A 19724-nucleotide genomic window follows, 5' to 3' on the forward strand; every position below is an offset into this window, starting at 1 on the left:
CATAAAATAATGTCTTATTTATGTAAATTTGGCTTCTTATGTAATCAACTTTGTCATGGAGGATAGGATCAACAATTATCAGACATTTACAACACTGCTACCTAAAGTATGGTCCGCGAACCAGCAGGATCAGTTTTATGTGGAATCTTGCTAGAAATGTAAAATCTTGGTTCTCACTTAAGATCTATTCAATCAGAATGAGCATTTTCACACAATCTCCAGTTTTTAAAAAAAACTTATCTATCTATCTACACATGTATGTGTATATATGTACTTAAATTTGAGAACCTTAGATGTACTATTTATTAGATGCTTTATTAAGAGCTTTACATATGTTATTTTATCTTAATACAATTATTTTAAATAGACATCATTATTTGCATATTTAGGTAAAAAATACCTCTTCATTTCATAAAGTTTTCTGTGACAGCACAGATTAAGTTGTAGGTGCATGGATTACAACCCAGGTGTGGCCAAATCTGAAGCCCAAGCTTTTCCTCTTTACAACCAGCTGCTCAAGAATGCAGTTTCCTTTAGTGTTGATGTAAAGGGAGAAAAGCACAATAATGAATTAGAAGTTCTTGAAGCCTATTACATTCAAAATTTCCTGCTCCCTAATTTCCTACGGAAATTTATTTTCATTCTTCAAAACATTTAAATATGTCATCAGCAAGAAAAAGCAGATTATTTTTAGAGCTGAACTCAAAACATCTCTGTTAAACAAAGGATAAAAGAAAAGGTAAAAAAAATTTTCCCAATAGACCATAATTACTTTAAGAAGTCAAAAATACTTAACTTGATATACCTAAGTATGTATTTACATAAACCACTTTATTTCCTAAGGAATCATAAACATTTTACTGGTGACATGGTTTTGAAATTGCCATTTATATAAAACTTTGTATTTAACAAATATTATTAACAGCTATAGGAACCTTGTAGTCTACTAGGTAAATAATATACATTTCAAAATACATATAATTTACAGACTTTACTATAGATATGTATAGCACAATAAATGCTTAAGGCATTTTATTTCTGCATAAGCACTTCTCCAAAAGACAGAGTCATCTGGACCTCCTCATTTCTCTTTTTATCCCAACAGATTTAGAAGTCTTTAGAATCAGTAAAGAAGAAATGATCCTTTTTCCTCATAGTATTATATTTATATATATACACATTACCACTTGTATAAGGCTCTGTATTTAACAAATTTAATAATATTAAATATTATATATATAATATATATATATCAGGAGAAATATACAAGCTAATTATTTTTGACCTTCCGATGATCTTAATTATAGGAACCAACCTAAATTTTCTGCAAACATTTAGTACAGAGAACATATTTTTCTTTTAAATAATATTATTGTACTTTATTTTGGTGTATATATGTGTGTGGGAATGCCTACTTCCATTTTACTATTTTACTATTAAGAGATTGATGTTGCTTTCATAAAGAAAAATTACTTTATCTGGGATTTTACCTCTAACTCAGGTAATCAGAATGCAATAATGAATTACTAAATGCAATAATAAATAATGCTTGAGGTATCTTTAAAAGCAAATAATTCAAAAGCTAGAATATAAAGACACCAAATGTGCTGTATTTTTAACAGCACATTTTTCTTATTTAAATTTAAAATACATATATATTTTAAAAAGGAATAAATCATTGATTGCCTCTTGTGACTTGCAAAGAACATAACTTAGAATAAAAAGGAAAAGAACAGAAACTTGGGTATCAATCCAGTGGAAAAAAAATTGTTGAAGATAACCCATATGTGACAATTTGTAGGATATAATTATCTTCTAAATTAGAGAAAAAAATTTTAAAGAGAAAAATATGTTCATTAATTTAGAGAAAAGATTAGGGAGACCATAGAATACTCTGTAGAAGAAAAGAAAATAAGCAAACAATTATTTACCAAATGTGGTAGGAATTGTGACAGATGTTTTTATATATGAAATATCATTTAATCTCTACCCAAATTTTGTAGCCATATATTTTATCATCATCTTACAAATAAGCAAGCTGAGAGAGGTTAGGTAACTTGACTAGGAATTTGAACTTAGGCCTGTCCAATTCTGAGGCCCCAATTCACTTCCTATTACGTCTTGCCACCCACTCTTAAGCTACTAGATGGGTTTAGTGGTATTTAAGGGTACCACTAGTAGGTTTAAAGCCTAACCAGAATGAAAAGTTGAGAAAGTGAAGGAAAGAGCAGAGGAGTAGTAGGGAGGAGATAAAGACAAAGCAAGACCAATAAGATAGAGAAGGTAAAATGTCATTCACAACATCATCATATAGTCACCAGCAGCCTCAACATCCTTGATTGTTCTCAACTGTCTCAGAAACAGCAAAGTGTCATCCTTTGAAAAGAGGCGATACTCCCATAACCATGTTGGCACAGTAGGTAGCCCCATATCCATTGCTGGCAATGTCTCTCTCTAGAGAATTTCTTGGGATGTGACTCACACACAGGTGAGACTCACTTTTCTTTTCTCAACAAAACATTTTTGATGGCTGTTCTCTCTTACCATTCAATTCCTTCTTATCTTCTTTCAAATCTTAGGAAAGCTAGGCCTAAACTCAAAAATTAACTCTAGATCATTTTTGTTCTCAGTTCGCTAGTCATTTGTTCAGTGGCTTTTGTACAAATCATTTTGCTCTATGTTCTAGATTTAAAGACCAAAATACACACTTCTTTACTTTCAGCAATATAAGATTTTGAGAAATTCTGTTGTAGCATATCTTGAAAAAATAAGGCAAGAGCAGATCCTATGGCATTTAGTACTATATGATGAGAAGAGTGATCATGACAGTTGATATTTATTGATGATTTATTGAGAATGACTTAGCTCCCTAAGAGAACTATATTCAATTTGCTCTATGTATTTATATACCATCAATTCAATGGAACAGTGAACATTGAATAACAGACTATAACAGAGCATTCTGGTTTTAATCTTATTAAGAATTACCTTTTTTAGGTGTCAGCTACATGCAATATATTGTGATATGTGGTATAGTACATTATTTCATTTAAGTCTCATCACAACCCCATTGGGTGAGGAATGATTTCTGTCTTTAGATAAAGAGATTAAGATGGTACTGAGATTTAAGGTGAGGTTTATTGGAGGCTACAATCACCATACTATTCTGAATCACAGCACATACTGCCTCGCTTATCCTGTAAAACCAAAGGATTGTCTGTGTCGGCTTTCCACTGAGACCTTGTTTCTGTCTGACTTGGCTCCCTTGCCCTATGAGGCTGAATGCCATTTGTTGAGATGCCTACATCTTGTGACAGGCCCTTTTTTACACAGTGTCATTTATGACCTGGGGCAAAGTAAAGTCTTTAGGTAAAGGGTTGGGGGAATGTTTGCACCATGCTGCAATTTGTTTCTTTAATCCAAAATTGCTGAACCCTCTCTTTGGGAAATGGCATTTCCCTGCCAGTGTGGCTACGTTCTCAGACATGCTGTGCCAAGATAAGAGCATCAGAACTCTTGGTGGGAAGAGGGGAACACACTGAAAATGGTCCTGCATTTGTGTCAGGCCAGGACAATTCCTGGGAAATACCTTTGAAACTTATCTAGTTACAATAGACAGAAATGGTATGTTTCATCATTTTATGGGCCACAGCATGTTGTTGTTATACTATAATAAAAGTGTCCTCTGTTATGAGAGCACAGAGAATGGAAAGATTTAACCTGGCTTGGGATGGATCTATGTTGAATATGGAATTTGAGCCAGAGCAGGAAAGACAAGAATGTTTTCATAAGTAGATTGGAGCAGCAAGCATTTCAGTCAATGAGCCCCAGATTCAGCAAAGAGTCATATTTTCCACTGAGCCTATTGAGGTCTTCATATTTATCATCTCATTTATATTCTTCTCAAACTCTAAAATATAGGCATTATTACCCGCATTTTATGGATGAGGCGATTTAGACTCAAAGTAATGTGCTCTAAATCATGATAGTGATAAATGGAGGAGCTGGATTCAAATCCACACCATGATCTTAATCCCTGTCCTGAGGACATTCTCTATGTAGGTCTGCAGAGAGGTAGGAAAATGTATGGCCTAGGAGGGAATAGCAAGTAGATGGCGTGGTTGTATGTGGAAGAAATATGTGTATATAAAAAGGTGGGCTTCTGTTTATTCCATGGAGTGAATGGTGGAATAGTGGGGGTGCAGAAGAGAGTGCTTCTAATAGATCTGTTTTGGTTTTACAACATGGATTCAACTTTAATGGTGGAATCCAATAATGTTTACTGAGTCTGTTACTAACAGAAGATCCCCCCCCACCCGCTTTAGGCACGTTTGCCTTGACATCCTTAATATCAGCTAATGCAGTGGAACGGCTTGTCCCTCTGAACAGTCAGAACCTTACCACACAGAGTAACACAAGAGTGCTGGGCTTATCTGACTTTGAGATGCAAAGGATTGGTGTTGCTGCAGCTGTTTCCTTCTTGGGAGGTGTGATTCAGGTAAGTATACTGAAACTTGGGAATAAAGAAAGGGAGACAGTAGCAAAGAAAAGGCAATTGGTGCTTTATTTATTAAAGTCAACTTTTCTTGTCAATTGAATTTTTCTTCCAGTTTTATTGAGATAATTGACATACAGCACTATATAAGCTTAAGGTGTACAGCATAATGATTTGACATACATACATCATGGAATTTAAGTTTAATGAACATCCATAATCTCATATAGATACAAAATTAAAGAAATAGAAAAAAGTATTTTTTTCTTGTACTGAGAACACTTAGGATTTACGCTCTTAACTTCCATGTATAACATACAGCAGTGTTAATTACATTTATCACATTGTATTTATTTATCTTATGGTTACATAATATAGTGATTCAATATTGCTATATATTTCAAAATAATCACCATAATAAGTCTAGTTAAGATCTGTCACCATACAAAGATATTACATGATTATTGACTATATTCCCCACACCGTGCATTTCATACCTGTGACTCATTTGTTTTGCAACTGGAAGTTTGTACTTCTATTTTCTTTCACCTATTTCTTTCCTTTCCCCACCCACCTCCCTCTGGCAACCACCTATTTGTTCTCTCTATATTTCTACTTCTGTTTTGTTATGTTTATTTATTGTTTTGTTTTTTAGATTCCATATATAATTGAAATCATACAGTATTTGTCTTTTCTTGTCTGACATATTTTACTTAGCATAATACCCTCTAGGTCCATCCATGTTGTTGCAAATGGCAAGATTTCATTATTTATATGGTTGAGTAATATTCCATTGTATACATAGACCACATCTTCTTTATTCCTTCTTCTACTGATGGGCATTTAGGTTGCTTCCATATCTTGGCTATTATAAATAATGCTGCAATAAACATAGGAGTGCATATATCTTTTCTAATTAGTGTTTTCATTTTCTTTGAATAAATACCCAGGAGTAGAAGTGCTGGATAATATTGTATTTCTATTTTTAATTTTTTGAAGACCCTCCCTAATGTATTCCATAGTGGCTGCACTTACTTACATTCCCACAAATAGTGCACCAGGGTTCCCTTTTCTCTACATCCTCACCAGCACTGGTTATTTGTCGTCTTTTTGATAATAGCCATTCTGACAGATGTGAGGTGATATTTCATTGTGGTCTTGATTTGCATTTCCCTTATGATTAATGATGTTGAGCATCTTTTCATGTGTCTTTTGACCAAATGTATGTCTTCTTTGGAAAAATGTCTGTTCAGATCCTCTACCCATTTTTTAGTTGGGTTGTATGTTTTTTTTTATGTTGAGTTCTATGAGTTTTTTATACCTTTTTGGATATTAAACCATTATCAGATATACTGTTTGCAATATCTTCTCACATTCAGTAGGTGACCTTTTTGTTTTGTTCATAGATTACTTTGCTGTACAAAACTTTTTAGTTTGATGAATCCCATTTGTTTATTTTTGCTTTTGTTTCCCTTGTCTGAGGAAACATATCCAATAAAAGTATTACTAAGGCCAATGTCAAAGAGCATACTACCTGAATTTTTTTTTTTAATTAAAAAAAAAACAGAACCAAAGAACATAATGCCTGTTTCTAGAGTTTTATGGTTTCAGGTCTAACATTTAAGTCTTTAATCTATTTTGAGTTAATTTTTGTCCATAGTGTAAGAGAGTAGTCCAGTTCGATTCTTTTGCTTGTAGCTGCCCAGTTTTCCCAACCCCATTTATTGAAGAGTCTGTCTTTTCCCCATTGTATATTCTTGCCTCCTTTGTTGTAGGTTAATTGGCCATATAAGTGTGGGTTCATTTCTGGGCTCTCTATTCTGTTCCATTAATCTATGTGTCTGCTTTTGTGCCAGTAACATACTGTTTTGATTACTGTAGCTATGTAGTATAGTTTGAAATTGGGAGTGTGATACCTCCAGCTTTGTTCTTTTTTCTCAAGATTGCTTTGGCTATTAGAGGTCTTCTGTGGTTCCATATAAATTTTAGGATTATTTGCTCTAGTTCTGTGAAAAATGCATGCCATTGGGATTTTGATACAGATTGCAATGAATCTGTAGGTTGCCTTGGATAGTATGTCCTTTTAACAATATTAATTATTCCAATCTATGAACATGATATATCTTTTTAACTGTTTGTGTCATCTTTATAAAAAAATTTTATTTATTTATTATTTATTTGGTTGCACTGGGTCTTAGTTGTGGTAGGCGGGATCCTTAGTTGCAGTTCATGGGCTCCTTGGTTGTGGCATGAGAATTCTTAGTTGCGGCATGCATGTGGGATCTAGTTACCTGACCAGGGATCGAACCTGGGACCCCTGCATTGGGAGTGTGGCATCTTACCCACTGTGCCACCAGGGAAGTCCCTGTTTGTGTCATCTTCAACTTTTTCATCAGTGTCTTATAGTTTTCTGAGTACAGGTTTTTACATCATTAGTTAGATTTATTCCTAGGTATTTTATTCTTTTTGATGCAATTGTAAATGGGATTGTTTTCTTAATTTCTCTTTATGATCATTCATTGTTAGTTTATAGAAATATAACAGATTTCTGTATATTAATTTTGTATCTTGGAACTTTACAGAATTCTTTGTAGTTTTTTGGTGGTGTCATTAGGATTTTCTATGTATTTTATCATGTCATGGACAAACAGTGACAGTTCTATTTATTCCTTTCCAATTTGAATTACTAACTTTTTTCTTGTCTGATTGCTGTGACTATGACTTCTAATGCTATGTTAAATAAAAGTGGTGAGAGTAGGCATCCTTGTCTTATTTCAGATCTTAGAGTAAATGCTTTCAGCTTTTCACCATTGAATGTGATGTTAGCTGTGGGGTATATAGGTTCTTTATTATGTTGACGTATGTTCCCTCTATTCCCAGTTTGTTGAGAGTTTTGATCAAGAATGGGTGTTGAATTTTATGAAAAGCTTTCTCTGCATCTGTTGATATGATCACAATTTTTATTCTTCACTTTGTTTATGTGGTGTATCACATCGATGGATTTGCAAATATTGAACCATCCTTACATCCTTGGGATAAATCCTACTTGATCATGCTGTATCATCCTTTTACTGTATTGTTGAACTGGGTTTGTAAATATTATGTTGATGATTTTTGTATCTATGTCCATCAGTTCTATTGGCCTGTAATTTTCTTTTTAGTTTGATACCTTTGGTTTTGGTTTCAGGGTGATGCTGGTGCTGTAGAATGAGTTTGAAAGCACTATTTCCTCTGCAATTTTTTGGAGTAGTTTGAGAAGGGTAAATGTTAGCTCTTCTCTAAATGTTTTCTAGAATTCACTTGTGAAGCTGTTTGGTCCTGGACTTTTGTTTCTTGGTAGTTTGTTTTTTGGTTTTTATTTTTTTTTTAATGGATTCAATTTCATTACTGGTATTTGGTCTATTTGTATTTTCTATTTCTTCTTGGTACAATCTTGGGAGAGTGTACATTTCTAGGAATTTGTCCATTTCTTCTTGGTTGTCCATTTTATTGGCATATAGTTTTTCTTAGTAATCTTTTATGATCCTTTATCTTTTCAAAGAACAAGCTTTTGGTTTCATTGACTTTTTTTTTTTTTTTAAAGAGTTGAATGAAGATTATGAGGGTTAATTTTTTTTATGTGTCAAATTGGCTGGGCCACCATGCCCAGATGTGTGGTCCAGTGTTATTCTGGATGTTTCTATGTGGGTGTTTTTGGATGAGATTAACATTTATTCCTTTTTTTTCACATTCTTTTTTTTTTTAATTAATTAATTAATTAATTAATTTATTTATGGCTGTGTTGGGTTCTCGTTTCTGTGCGAGGGCTTCCTCTAGTTGCGGCAAGCGGGGGCCCCCTCACTATCGCGGCCTCTCCTGTTGCAGAGCACAGGCTCCAGATGCACAGGCTCAGCAATTGTGGCTCACGGGCCCAGTTGCCCCGCAGCATGTGGGATCCTCCCAGACCAGGGCTCGAACCCGTGTCCCCTGCATTGACAGGCAGACTCTCAACCACTGCGCCACCAGGGAAGCCCCTTTCATTGACCTTTTAATTTTTTTTTTTTTTAGTCTCTATTTAATTTATATCCTCTCTGATCTTTATAATTTTTTTCCTTCTGCTGACTTTGTGTTTTGTTTGTCCTTCCTTTTCTGGTTCCTTTAGGTATCAGGTTAGGTTGTTTATTTGAGATTTTTCTTGTTTCCAGAGGTAAGCTTGTATCACTCTAAAGTCCCCTCTTAGTACTGCCTTTTCTGCTTCCCATAGAATTTTGGATCCTTGTCTTTTCATTTCCATTAATCTCCTGATACTTTTTGATTTCCTTTTTCATTTTTTCCTCTTTGATTTTTAAATTTTGTTTAGTAGCATACTGTTTAGCTTCCATGAGTTTGTGTTTTTGCAGTTTTTTTTTCTTGTAATTAATTTCTAGTCTCAAAGTGTTGTGGTCGGAAATGATGCTTAAAATGATTTCAGTTTTCTTAAATTTACAGAAACTTGCTTTGTGGTCTAGCATGGGATCTATCCTGAATATAGTTCAATGTACACTTGAAAAGAATGTATATTCATCTGCTTTTGGATAGAATGTTCTATATATGACTAGTAAGTCCATTTGGTATAATGCATCATTTAAGGCCACTCTTTTTGAATTTCTGTCTGGATGATCTATTCATTGATTTAAGTGGGATGTTAAAGTCTCCCACTATTATTGTGTTACTGTCAATTTCTTTCTTTATGTCTGTTAATATTGGGTCTATGTATTTAGTTGTTCCTATGTTGAGTGCATATATATTTACAATTGTTATATCTTCGTGGATTGATCCTTTTATCATTATGTAATGTCCTTTTTTGTCTCTTATTACAGTCTTTGTTTTAAAGTCTATTTTGTCTCATATAAATATCGCTACCTCATCTTTCTTTTCATTTTCATTTGCATGGAATAACTTTTCCCAACACCTCACTTTCAGTTTGCAGGTGTCTTTATTTCTGAAGTGAGTCTTTTGTAGGCAGCATATATATGGGTCTTGTTTTTTTATCCATTCAGTGACTCTATGTAGAGTGGATTTTTGATTGGAACATTCAGTCCTTTAACTTTCAAAGTAATTATTAATATTTATCTACTTATTGCCATTTTGTTAATTGTTTTCTGATCGTTTTGTGGTGTTTTTGCTCCTTTATTCTTCTTTTGTTCTCTTCCTTTGTGATTTGATAACTATCATTAGTGTTATCTTTGGATTCCTTTCTCTTTTATTGAGTGTGTGTCTATTATAGATTTTTGGTTTGTGGTTACTATGAGGTTTACGTATAGCAACCTCTATATGTATATGTGATTATTTGGGGTTGCTCATTTCTTAAGTTCAAATGCATTCTAACAGTCCTGCATCCCCCACCCCACATTTAATGTTTCATATTTTACAACTTTTAAAAAATATCCCTTAACTACTTATGGTGGTTTAGATGATTTTACTACTTTGGTCTTTAAACCTCCCAACTAACTTTATATGTGGTTGATTTACTACCTTCATTATGTATTTGCCTTTACCAATGAGATTTTTTTCTTCCTCAATTTTTATGTATCTAGTGGTCTTTTTCACTTGGGGAAGTCCCTTTAACATTTCTTGTAAAGCTGCTTTGGTGGTGTTTAACTCTTAGTTTTTGCCTGTCTTTAAAACTTTTCATCTCTTCATCAAATCTGAATGACAGTCTTGCCGGGTAGAGTATTCTTGGTTGTAGGGTTTTCTCCTTCCTCACTTTAATTTATCATGCCACTCCCTGTGGCTTGTATAGTTTCTGCCAAAAAGTCAGCTGATAGCCTTATGGGAAGTCTCTTTTACGTAACTAGTTTCCTTTCCCTGCTTATTTTAATATTTTCTCTTTATGTTTAATTTTTGACATTGTTATTTTAATGTGCCTTTGTGTAAACCTATTTTGGTTCATCTTGTTTGGAACTCTCTGTGTTTCCTGGACCTTGATGTCTGTTTCCTTTTCCAGGTTAGGGATATTTTCAGCCCTTATTTCTTCAAATAAGTTCTCTGCCCCTTTCTCTCTTCTTCTGGGACTCCTAAAATGTGAATGTTAGTATGCTTGATGTTGTCCCAGAGGTCTCTTTAACTGTCCTCATTTCTTTTTATTTTCTGTTCAGTTTCAGCGAATTCCACTACTCTGTCATCCAGCTTCCTAATCCATTCTTCTAATTACTGTTGATTCCTTCTAGTGTGTTTTTTTATTTCAGTTATTGTATTCTTCATCTCTGTTTGGTTCTTCTTTATATTTTCTAACTCTTTGCTAAAAATCTTCTACCTTCTTACTCTGTTCATCTAATCTTCTCCTGAGTTGTCTGAGAATCTTTATGATCATTACCTTTAAGCTTTATTGGGGAGGTTGCATATCTCCACTTCACTTTGTTTTTTTTTTTTATTGTTCCTTCATTTGGAATATATTCCTCTGTTACCTCTATTTGCCTAATTTGTTATTTTTATTTCTATGAATTTGGTAGGTTGGCTATGTTTCCTGACCTTGGAGAAGTTGCTTTTTGTAGGAGATGTCCTATCTGTCCCAGCAGCACACTACTCTCTGATCACCAGTTCTATATATTGTAGGTGTGCCCCTTATTGAGCTGTCTGCATCCTTCTGTTTTTGCGGGCTGACTACTGTAGATGGTCTGTCCAGCTTGGTTGCTAGGCCCTGCCTTTTGGGAAAACTGCCTGCTGCAGATGGGCAGGGCCTGGTAATGATGTGGCTGTTTGCAAAGCCCCAGGTGGTCCCAGGGCTAGTGCTGGTCTGCTGGTACGTGGAACTGGGTTCTGGGGTGCGTGGTTGTGGGCCCAATAATCTTGGATGTAGTCTTGTCCTGCTAGTGGGTGGGGTCAGTTCCTGACGTGGCTGGCTGCAGTGTCTGGGGTTTCCCAAAGCTGGTGTCAGCCTGCTGGTATGTGGGGCCTGGTCCCTGGGGGTCCAGTGGCTAGTGCTAGCTCACTGGTGGGTGAAGCCAGGTCCTGGGGTCTCTGGCTACAGGGCCCTAAGGGTCCCAGAGCTGGAGTTTTCTCGCTGCTGGACAGGACCTGTTCCTGACACAGTTGGCTGGGAGTCTGGGGTGTCCAAAACTGGCGTCAACCTTCTGGTGGGTGGGGCAGGTTCCTGGGGTGGCTGGTTGAGGTGCCCAAGGTGTCTCAGTGCTGACATTGGCCTGCTGGTTGGTGGGCTGTGTCATGACATCGCAAGCTGCAGGGTCACGGTGGTCCTTGGGCTGGTGTCCACCCACTGGTGGTTGAAATCATTTCTTAAAGCTAGTGTGGGCCCACTGGTGGGTGGAGCTTGGTCCCAGGGTCTCTGGCTGCAGGGCCCTGGGTATCTGACATTGGTGTAATGGCCCACTAATGGGTGGTGCCAGGGCTCAGTGAGTCCTAGGGCTGGTGCCTGCCCACTGGTGGGCAGAGCTGGGTCCCAGGGTCTCTGGCTTCAGGACCCTGAGTTTTCCAGAGTTGACGTTGGTCTACTGGTGGGTGGGGCTGGGTCCCTATTTCTGGCTGTGAGGCATGGGGGGTGTGGCCTCAGGCTAGTATGGTTGCACTGGTGTGTCAGCCGTCTGTGGGTAGGACCTGTCCCACGGTGGCTATGGGCTCAGAGGGTCTTAATGCAGCAGTGCTGCTGGTGGTTGGGGCTGTGTCCCTGCCTGATTAGCTGCTTGGCCTGAGGCATCTTAGTACTGGTGCCTACAGGTTGGTGGGCGGGGCTGGGTTCCAGTGCTAATAAGCTAGAGGGAGGATTCCAAAATGGCCTTTGCCAGCACCAGTGTCCTCATGGTAGAATGAGCTCCCTAAAGTGGCTGCAACCAGTGTCTATGTCTCCAGGATGAGTCCCAGTTACCTCCTGCCTCTACAGGAGGCTCTCCAGGGTCAGCAAATGTGTCTAACCCAGGCTCCTTTCAAATCACTGCTTCTGCCCTAGGTTCCAGAGTATGTGAGATTTTGTGTGTGCTCTTTAAGAGTGGAGTTTATATTTCCACAGTCCTCTGGCGATCCCCAAAATAAGCCCCCATGGCCTTCAAAGCCAAACATTCTGGGTGCTCTTCTTTCCACTGCAGGACCTCCAGGCTAGGCAACATGATGTGGGACTGAGACCCCTCACTCCTTATGGAGAACCTCTGCAATTGTAATTATCCTCCTGTTTGTGGGTCACCTACTAGGGGTGTGAGTCTCAACTATACTGTGTCTCCACCCATCTACTCATCTCATTGTGGTTCCTTCATTATATTTTTAGTTGTAGAAGATCTTTTCTGCTAGTCTTCCAGTCTTTCTCATCAATAGTTGCCCTGTATATAGTTGTAATTTTAGATGTGCCTGTGGGAGGAGGTGAGCTCAGGTTCTCCCTACTCCCCCACCTTGGGCACTTACTCTGTTGCTTTATTTTTATTCTTGTTCATGGGTTTGTCTCTCTACATGGATAAAGGGCAGATGTGTTTTATCTTTATGAAAATATTGTCTACTAAATAGAGTAGTTACTTTATAAGTGCCAGTTGAATAAATGAATTAAAATCAATAAATAGAATTTACAGGGAAGGAGTTCTTCACTTTTCAAGAACGAGCTTTCTATAAAATGTTTTTTAAAAGGGAATGGGCTTCCTTGTAAGGCAATGATGTAGTCCTTGTATTCACACAGTGATCAGATCATCACCATAGGATAATGTAGGAAAAATTCCTACAATGGGAAGGAGACATGACTAGATTGCTAGGATCCTTCCCAATTTTCAGATCTTATGATTTTACTGTCTACATCAGTTAACAAATGGTATTTAGTTTGTGCCATAGACTTGCTGGTGTGAGGGTTTGATATTCAGATCTGTACCAGTCTGCCCCTTTCAGCATCAAGCATGTTTGTTGTTGCCAGATCTGCTCTAGTCTATCAGTTTCTTCAAAATATCAGACTATGGGGGCTTCCCTGGTCATGCAGTGGTTAAGAATCCACCTGCCAATGCAGGGGACACAGGTTTGAGCCCTGGTCTGGGAAGATCCCACATGCCAGAGAGCAACTAAGCCCGTGTGCCACAACTACTGAGCCTGCACTCTAGAGCCCACGAGCCACAACTACTGAGCCCACATGCCACAACTACTGTAGCCCACATGCCTAAAGTCCATGCTCTGCAACAAGAGAAACCACTGCAATGAGAAGCTCACGCACTGCAATGAAGAGTAGACCCCACTAGCCGCAACTAGAGAAAGCCCTCACACAGCAACAAAGACCCAACACAGCTAAAAATAAATAAATAAATAAATTTAGAAGATAAAAAAATATCAGACAGTGTAATTTACTGTTTCTAATCAGTTGTCAAAATTAGATAACTCAGAAGTGAAAATAAAATAAATGTTGACAAGTACTGACTATTAGACATGGGTTGCCTACTTGATAGCCATTTTGGCTTACTCTCTCATTTTAAACTGGCTTAGGTATACATTAACTTCCTTGGTGGCTCTTTTCTGGGTTGCTAGAGGCTCTATTTTACAGTATTACATTATTTACAAGGTCAAAGATGGTGTAAATTACAAGAAGAGAGAAAAATAGTTGATGATTGCCTGTAATTGGATGGTAGGAAGAAAAATATAACCTAGAGGGAAAGAAACATTAAAATTCTTAGAGTTACATTGCCTTCTAGCTATGTAAAAAGGATGGAAGAATTAAGTATGTAAGACAAAGAACTCCAGCATTCACAGTTCCTCAGAAAACAGATCATCTGAGTGGTAGCTTTACCTAGGAGATTATCAGACTAGAAGGCCAATAGATATATTCTGTGGCTGAGTCTGTGCTTTCATGAAATACAAACCTGTTGCCTGGGTACCTTATAACCTTTGCTATTTATTTTTAACATGACATGAATGATGTCAGCCTATTTCTGAGACTTGCAAAAGCAAGGTTAGTGGCCTTTTCTTCCTAGCTTGGCCTATGTGAGTCCCCTTCATGAATCTATTATCTGTGTCCATCTCAGAAATAATCAGCCATGTGAACTGGTGATTCAGACTTGGATATGTTGCCATAGATTTGGTATAGATTTTCCTTAATTTATGTTCATTTAAAATAAAAATCTCTGTGTTAACACAGCAAAGATATTATCACTACTTCTTCTGGTCCCATTGTTATCCATTCATATTTCTCTTTGAATTTAAGATTTTTCCTAGGTTTGGACCTTCTCTTATCCCATTCAGCATGGAACAAGTAGTTTTAGGAACACGTAGTTTTAGTATTTTTTAAAACTCTAAGAGCATATATAATTAGCAATAAGATCGAGCAACCTCTTTTATTTTATTTTATTTATTTTTTGAATTTTATTTATTTTTTATACAGCAGGTTCTTAGTAGTTATCCATTTTATACATATTAGTGTATATATGTCAATCCCAGTCTCCCAATTCATCACGCCACCACCCCCCTGCTGCCACTTTCCCCCCTTGGTGTCCATACATTTGTTCTCTACATCTGTGTCTCTATTTCTACCTTGCAAACTGGTTCATCTGAACCATTTTTGTATATTGTACATATATGCATTAATATACGATATTTGTTTTTTTCTCTCTGACTTACTTCACTCCGTATGACAGTCTCTAGGTCCATCCATGTCTCTACAAATGACCCAATTTCATTCCTTTTTATGGCTGAGTTATATTCCATTGTATATATGTACCACATCTTCTTTATCTATTCATCTGTCAATAGGCATTTAGGTTGCTTCCAGGATTAATAATTTAAATGATAATAAAATATAAGTGTAAATGCCAGAATTCTAGTAACATAAAAATAAATGTCTCATTTCCCAGAATGAAACTCCATAGAATCACAAGATTAAAACAAGATATTATCAAAGATAGTAAAAATAGTTTGGTTTTCATGGCCTCTTATTACTTGTAAGATCTGATCCAGAGTTACATATTTTGTCTTGTAACTTCATCAAGCATCTGCTTTCCTTTTCATTAGCTCTGATCCTGGACATGTGACCTATATTTTAGCCAATTTTTAAACAAATGGCTGGACTTTATTTGACCTCCAAAGCCATCTGTCTGTTGTCAACCAAAACCCTATGGTCTGTTGGATCTTTTGGATCCAGGTCCTCAAGTGAATATTGCAATAAAACAAGTCACAAAGTTTTTGGTTTCCAAGTACAAATATAGGTTATGTTTACAGCATATTATAGTCTATTAAGTATTAAATAGTATTATGTCTAGAAAAGCAATGTACATACCTTAATTAAATACTTTATTGCTTAAAAAATACTAACCATCACCTGAACCTTCAGAGGCTTGTGACAGTAACATCAAAGATCGCTGATCACAGATTACCATAACAAATATAATAATAATGAAAATTTTTCAAATATTGAGAGAACTACCAAAATGTGACACAGCGACACAAATTGAGCAAATGCTGTTGTAAAAATGGCACAGACTTTCTTGATATAGGGTTGCCACATATCTTCAATTTTTAAAAGAAACACAGTATTTGCAAAGTACAATAAAATGAGATATGCCTATATTAGTTCAGGAATCTGAAACCTAAGAAATAGCAAACATTATGCCAGGTAATAATTTTGTGATTAAAAAAAATAATTGAGTCTGACATTTGTTGATTTTAATTATGATTATATCAAGAGGGCATTTTAAAAGAAGGCACACTCATAGAATTTCAGTCTCCTCACACTTCACTCCCCATATCCTCATCATTTCTATCCTAGTCTCACTCACCTTCTGGGGGTAACCCATCTCATTCATTCCAGGTTTATACTTCTAGTTTTTCTTATTGCACAATGAGAAGATACATGTGTATTTTCTTATTTGCCACATTTTGTCATATGAAAGGTAGTATTCTTTTGTATTTTACTTTATTTTACAATATATCCTAGAAATCATTCCATGTCAGCTCATAGAAAGGTCCTTCATGCTTTTTTATTGCTGCATAGTACTTAATTATATAGATATATCATAGTGATTCAACACATCTATATTTGAGCATTTTGGTTGATTCCAATATTTTGCAATTGTAAACAATGCTGCTATGTATGTGCACATGAATTTTCATAATGTTAATGGTATCTGTTCAAGGTGAAGTCTTAGAATGGAATTCCTGGATCCAAAAAGTCAGTGCATATGTACATTTGTTAGATATTGTCAAATTCCCTTCCAAAGGAGTTGTAGCAGTTTGCATTCCCATGGAAATGTATGAGATTTCCCTCAGCCTCACCAACAGAATGTGTTGTGAGACTTTTCAATTTTAGCCAATCAGGTAGGTGAGAAATTTGTGTTTCTTAAATTATGAGAGGTTTGACACTTTTTCGTATGTTTAAGACCATTTATATCAGTTTTGTGAATTGTCTGTTCATATATCTTTCCCATTTTTCTATCACAGTTTTGGTCCTTTACCTCTCAAATTTTATGGGTCCTTTATGTATTATGGATATTAGTCCTTTATCCGTGATATATGCTGCAAATGTTTTCTTCTAATTTGACAGTTCTTCTTTAACTTTATTTTACCATGCCATTAAAAAAAATTTATATAGTCAAATTGATGAATTCTTTCTTTTTTTGCCCCCAGATTTTGAGTCAGCATTAGAAATCTTTTTCCTACACTGAGTTTACAGAGGAATTCACCATATTTTTCCACATTAATTTATTAAATTATTTTCTATTATATATATGTTTATATATAATTTTTCTTTTACATTTAGTTTCATGATCAGTGTGGAGTTTATTCTTGTGTGTGGCATGAGATGGATCTAACTTTATCTTTTTTCTACATGGCTTGCCGGTTATGCCAGCAACATTTATTAAGAAGCTCATCTTTGTTTCCATGTTTTAAGATGCAACCTTCATTATATCCATATTTATTTAGATCTAGCTCAGGACTTTCTATTCTATTCTATTAGTCTATACATAAAATCCTCGTGGCAGTACCACCCTGTTTTAGAGATGGAGACTTATAGTATGGTTTAATATCTTGCAGCAGTAATCCACCTTTGTAGTTTTTATCTCTTAGTATGTTCCAGCTATTCCTATACGTTTGTTTTTCCTTATAAAATTTAGCATCATCTTGTCTAGCTCCATACAAAAGTTTGTTGATATTTTTATTGGGATTGTGTTAAACTGACATATTTATGATGTTGAGTTGTCCTATCCAATAACAGGGATGCCTTACCTTTTGTTCAGCCATAATTCTGTGTCTTTCAGAAGTGTTTCCTCTCGTGGGTTTTGCACATTTTTGTCAAGTTTATTCCTATGTATTTAATCATCTTTGTTGCTACTACAAATGAGGCTTTCTTTATCACTATGCCATCTAGTTAGTTATTGTTTGTGTCTATGAAAGCTATTGATTTTTTATATATATCTTGATAGCTTATTGAGTTCATTATTTAAATTCATTTTATTGTTCATTGATTCTCTAGTATTTTCTAAAGATATTTTTACTTCTTTACAAATTCATATAATTTGTGATTTCTCGTGTCCAATTGCATTAGATGATACCTCTATTATAATGTTAAATAATAGTGGAAACAGTGGGCATTCTTGTCTTTTTGTTAAGCTTACTCAAAATGCCATTAGCATCTCAATTAAGATGCTGGCCTTAAAAATAAAGTCTATATATGTTATTATGTTAAGAAATTATTTATTGTTTTATAATTTTGTGTTTTGAATAGAAATCCGAAAAAGTGTTGAATGTTGTTATAGGCTTTTTCAGCATTTATAGAGACAAGTATATGATTTTTTTCTTCTTAAATCTATTATGTGGTATATTATATGAATGGATTCCTTAATATTGAAACAACATCATATTGCTCAAATAAATACCACTTGATCATGGTGTATTTTATTCTTTTTTAAATTGAAATATAGTTCATGTACAATATTAAATTAGTTTCAGTTGTACTGTATAATGATTTGACATATGTATACATTATGAAATGATCACCATGATTAGTCTAGTCCATCTGTCCCATGGAAAGTTATTACAGTATTATTGACCATACTACTTGCGCTGTATATCACATCCTTGTGACTTATTTATTATATAACTGGAGGTTTGTACCTCTTAATCACCTGAAACTCTTTCACTCCCTACCTCCCACCCTACCTTCCTCTGGCAACTACCCATATGCTCTCTGTATCTATAAGTCTGTTTTTATTTTGTTTTCTTTGTTTTGCTTTTTAGACTCCACATATAAGTGAGATCATGAGGTATTTGCCTTTCTCTGTCTGACTTATTTCACTTAGCATAAACCCTGTAGATCCATTCATGTTGTGACAAGTGGCAAGATTTCATTCTCTTTTGTGGCTGAGTAATATTCCATTGTATATACATACCAGATCTTCTCTATCCATTCATCTGTTGATGTACACTTAGGTTGCTTCCATATCTTAGCCATTGCAAATAATGTGGCAATGAACATTAGTGTGAATATATCTTTTTGAATTAGTGTTTTTGTTTTCTTCAAGTGAATACACAGAAGTGAAATTACTGGATCAAATGGTAATTATATTTTTATTTTTTTGGGGCCCCTCCATAATGTTTTCTATAGTAGCTGCACCAAATTATATTCCCACCAACGTTTCATGTGGATTCCCTTTTCTTCACACCCTGGCCAACACTTGTTATTTGTTGTCTTTTTGATGATAGCCATTCTGACAGGTGTGAGGTGGTATCTCATTGTAGTTTTGATTTGCATTTTCCTGATTATAATTGATGTTGAGCATCTTTTCATGTGTCTATTGGACATCTGTTTGTCTTCTTTAGAAAAATGCCTTTTTGGGTCCTCCGCCCAGTTTTTAGTTGGGTTGTTTGTTTATCGATATTGAGTTGTATGAGTTCTTTATATGTTTTGGATATAAACCCCTTATCAGACATATATTTGCAAATATCTTCTCCCATCAGTAGGCTTCCTTTTTGCTTTGTTGATAGTTTCCTTCGCTATACAAAAGCTTTTAATTTGGTGTGGTTCCATTTGTTTATTTTTGCTTTTATTTCCATTGCCTGAGGAGACATCCAAAAAATATTGTTAAGGATGATGTCAAAGAATGTACTGCCTATGTTCTCTTCTAGGAGTTTTATAGTTTCAGGTCTTACATTTGAATCTTTAAACCATTTTGAGTTTATTTTTGTATATGATGTGAGAAAATAGTCTAGAGTGATTCTTTTATATTTAGCTGTTCAATTTTCCTAACATCATTTATTGAAGAGTCTATCTTTTCCCCATTATATAGTCTTCCTTCCTTCATTGTAGATT

The 19724-nt window shown here is 35.5% G+C and overlaps 1 protein-coding gene across 1 annotated transcript in view; it reads left to right on the forward strand.

Annotated features, from left to right (window-relative positions):
• Nucleotides 1–19724, forward strand: part of SLC26A7 (solute carrier family 26 member 7) — a 208157-nt gene that overhangs the window by 57654 nt on the left and 130779 nt on the right. The window contains exon 3 of the mRNA XM_068525701.1: nucleotides 4326–4498. Within this exon, the coding sequence (XP_068381802.1) occupies nucleotides 4326–4498 (173 nt within the window). The remainder of the gene's footprint in view (nucleotides 1–4325; nucleotides 4499–19724) is intronic.

This window comes from Eschrichtius robustus, chromosome 17 (genome assembly GCF_028021215.1).
Source record: "Eschrichtius robustus isolate mEscRob2 chromosome 17, mEscRob2.pri, whole genome shotgun sequence".
In the NCBI taxonomy this organism is placed as follows: Eukaryota; Metazoa; Chordata; class Mammalia; order Artiodactyla; family Eschrichtiidae; genus Eschrichtius; species Eschrichtius robustus.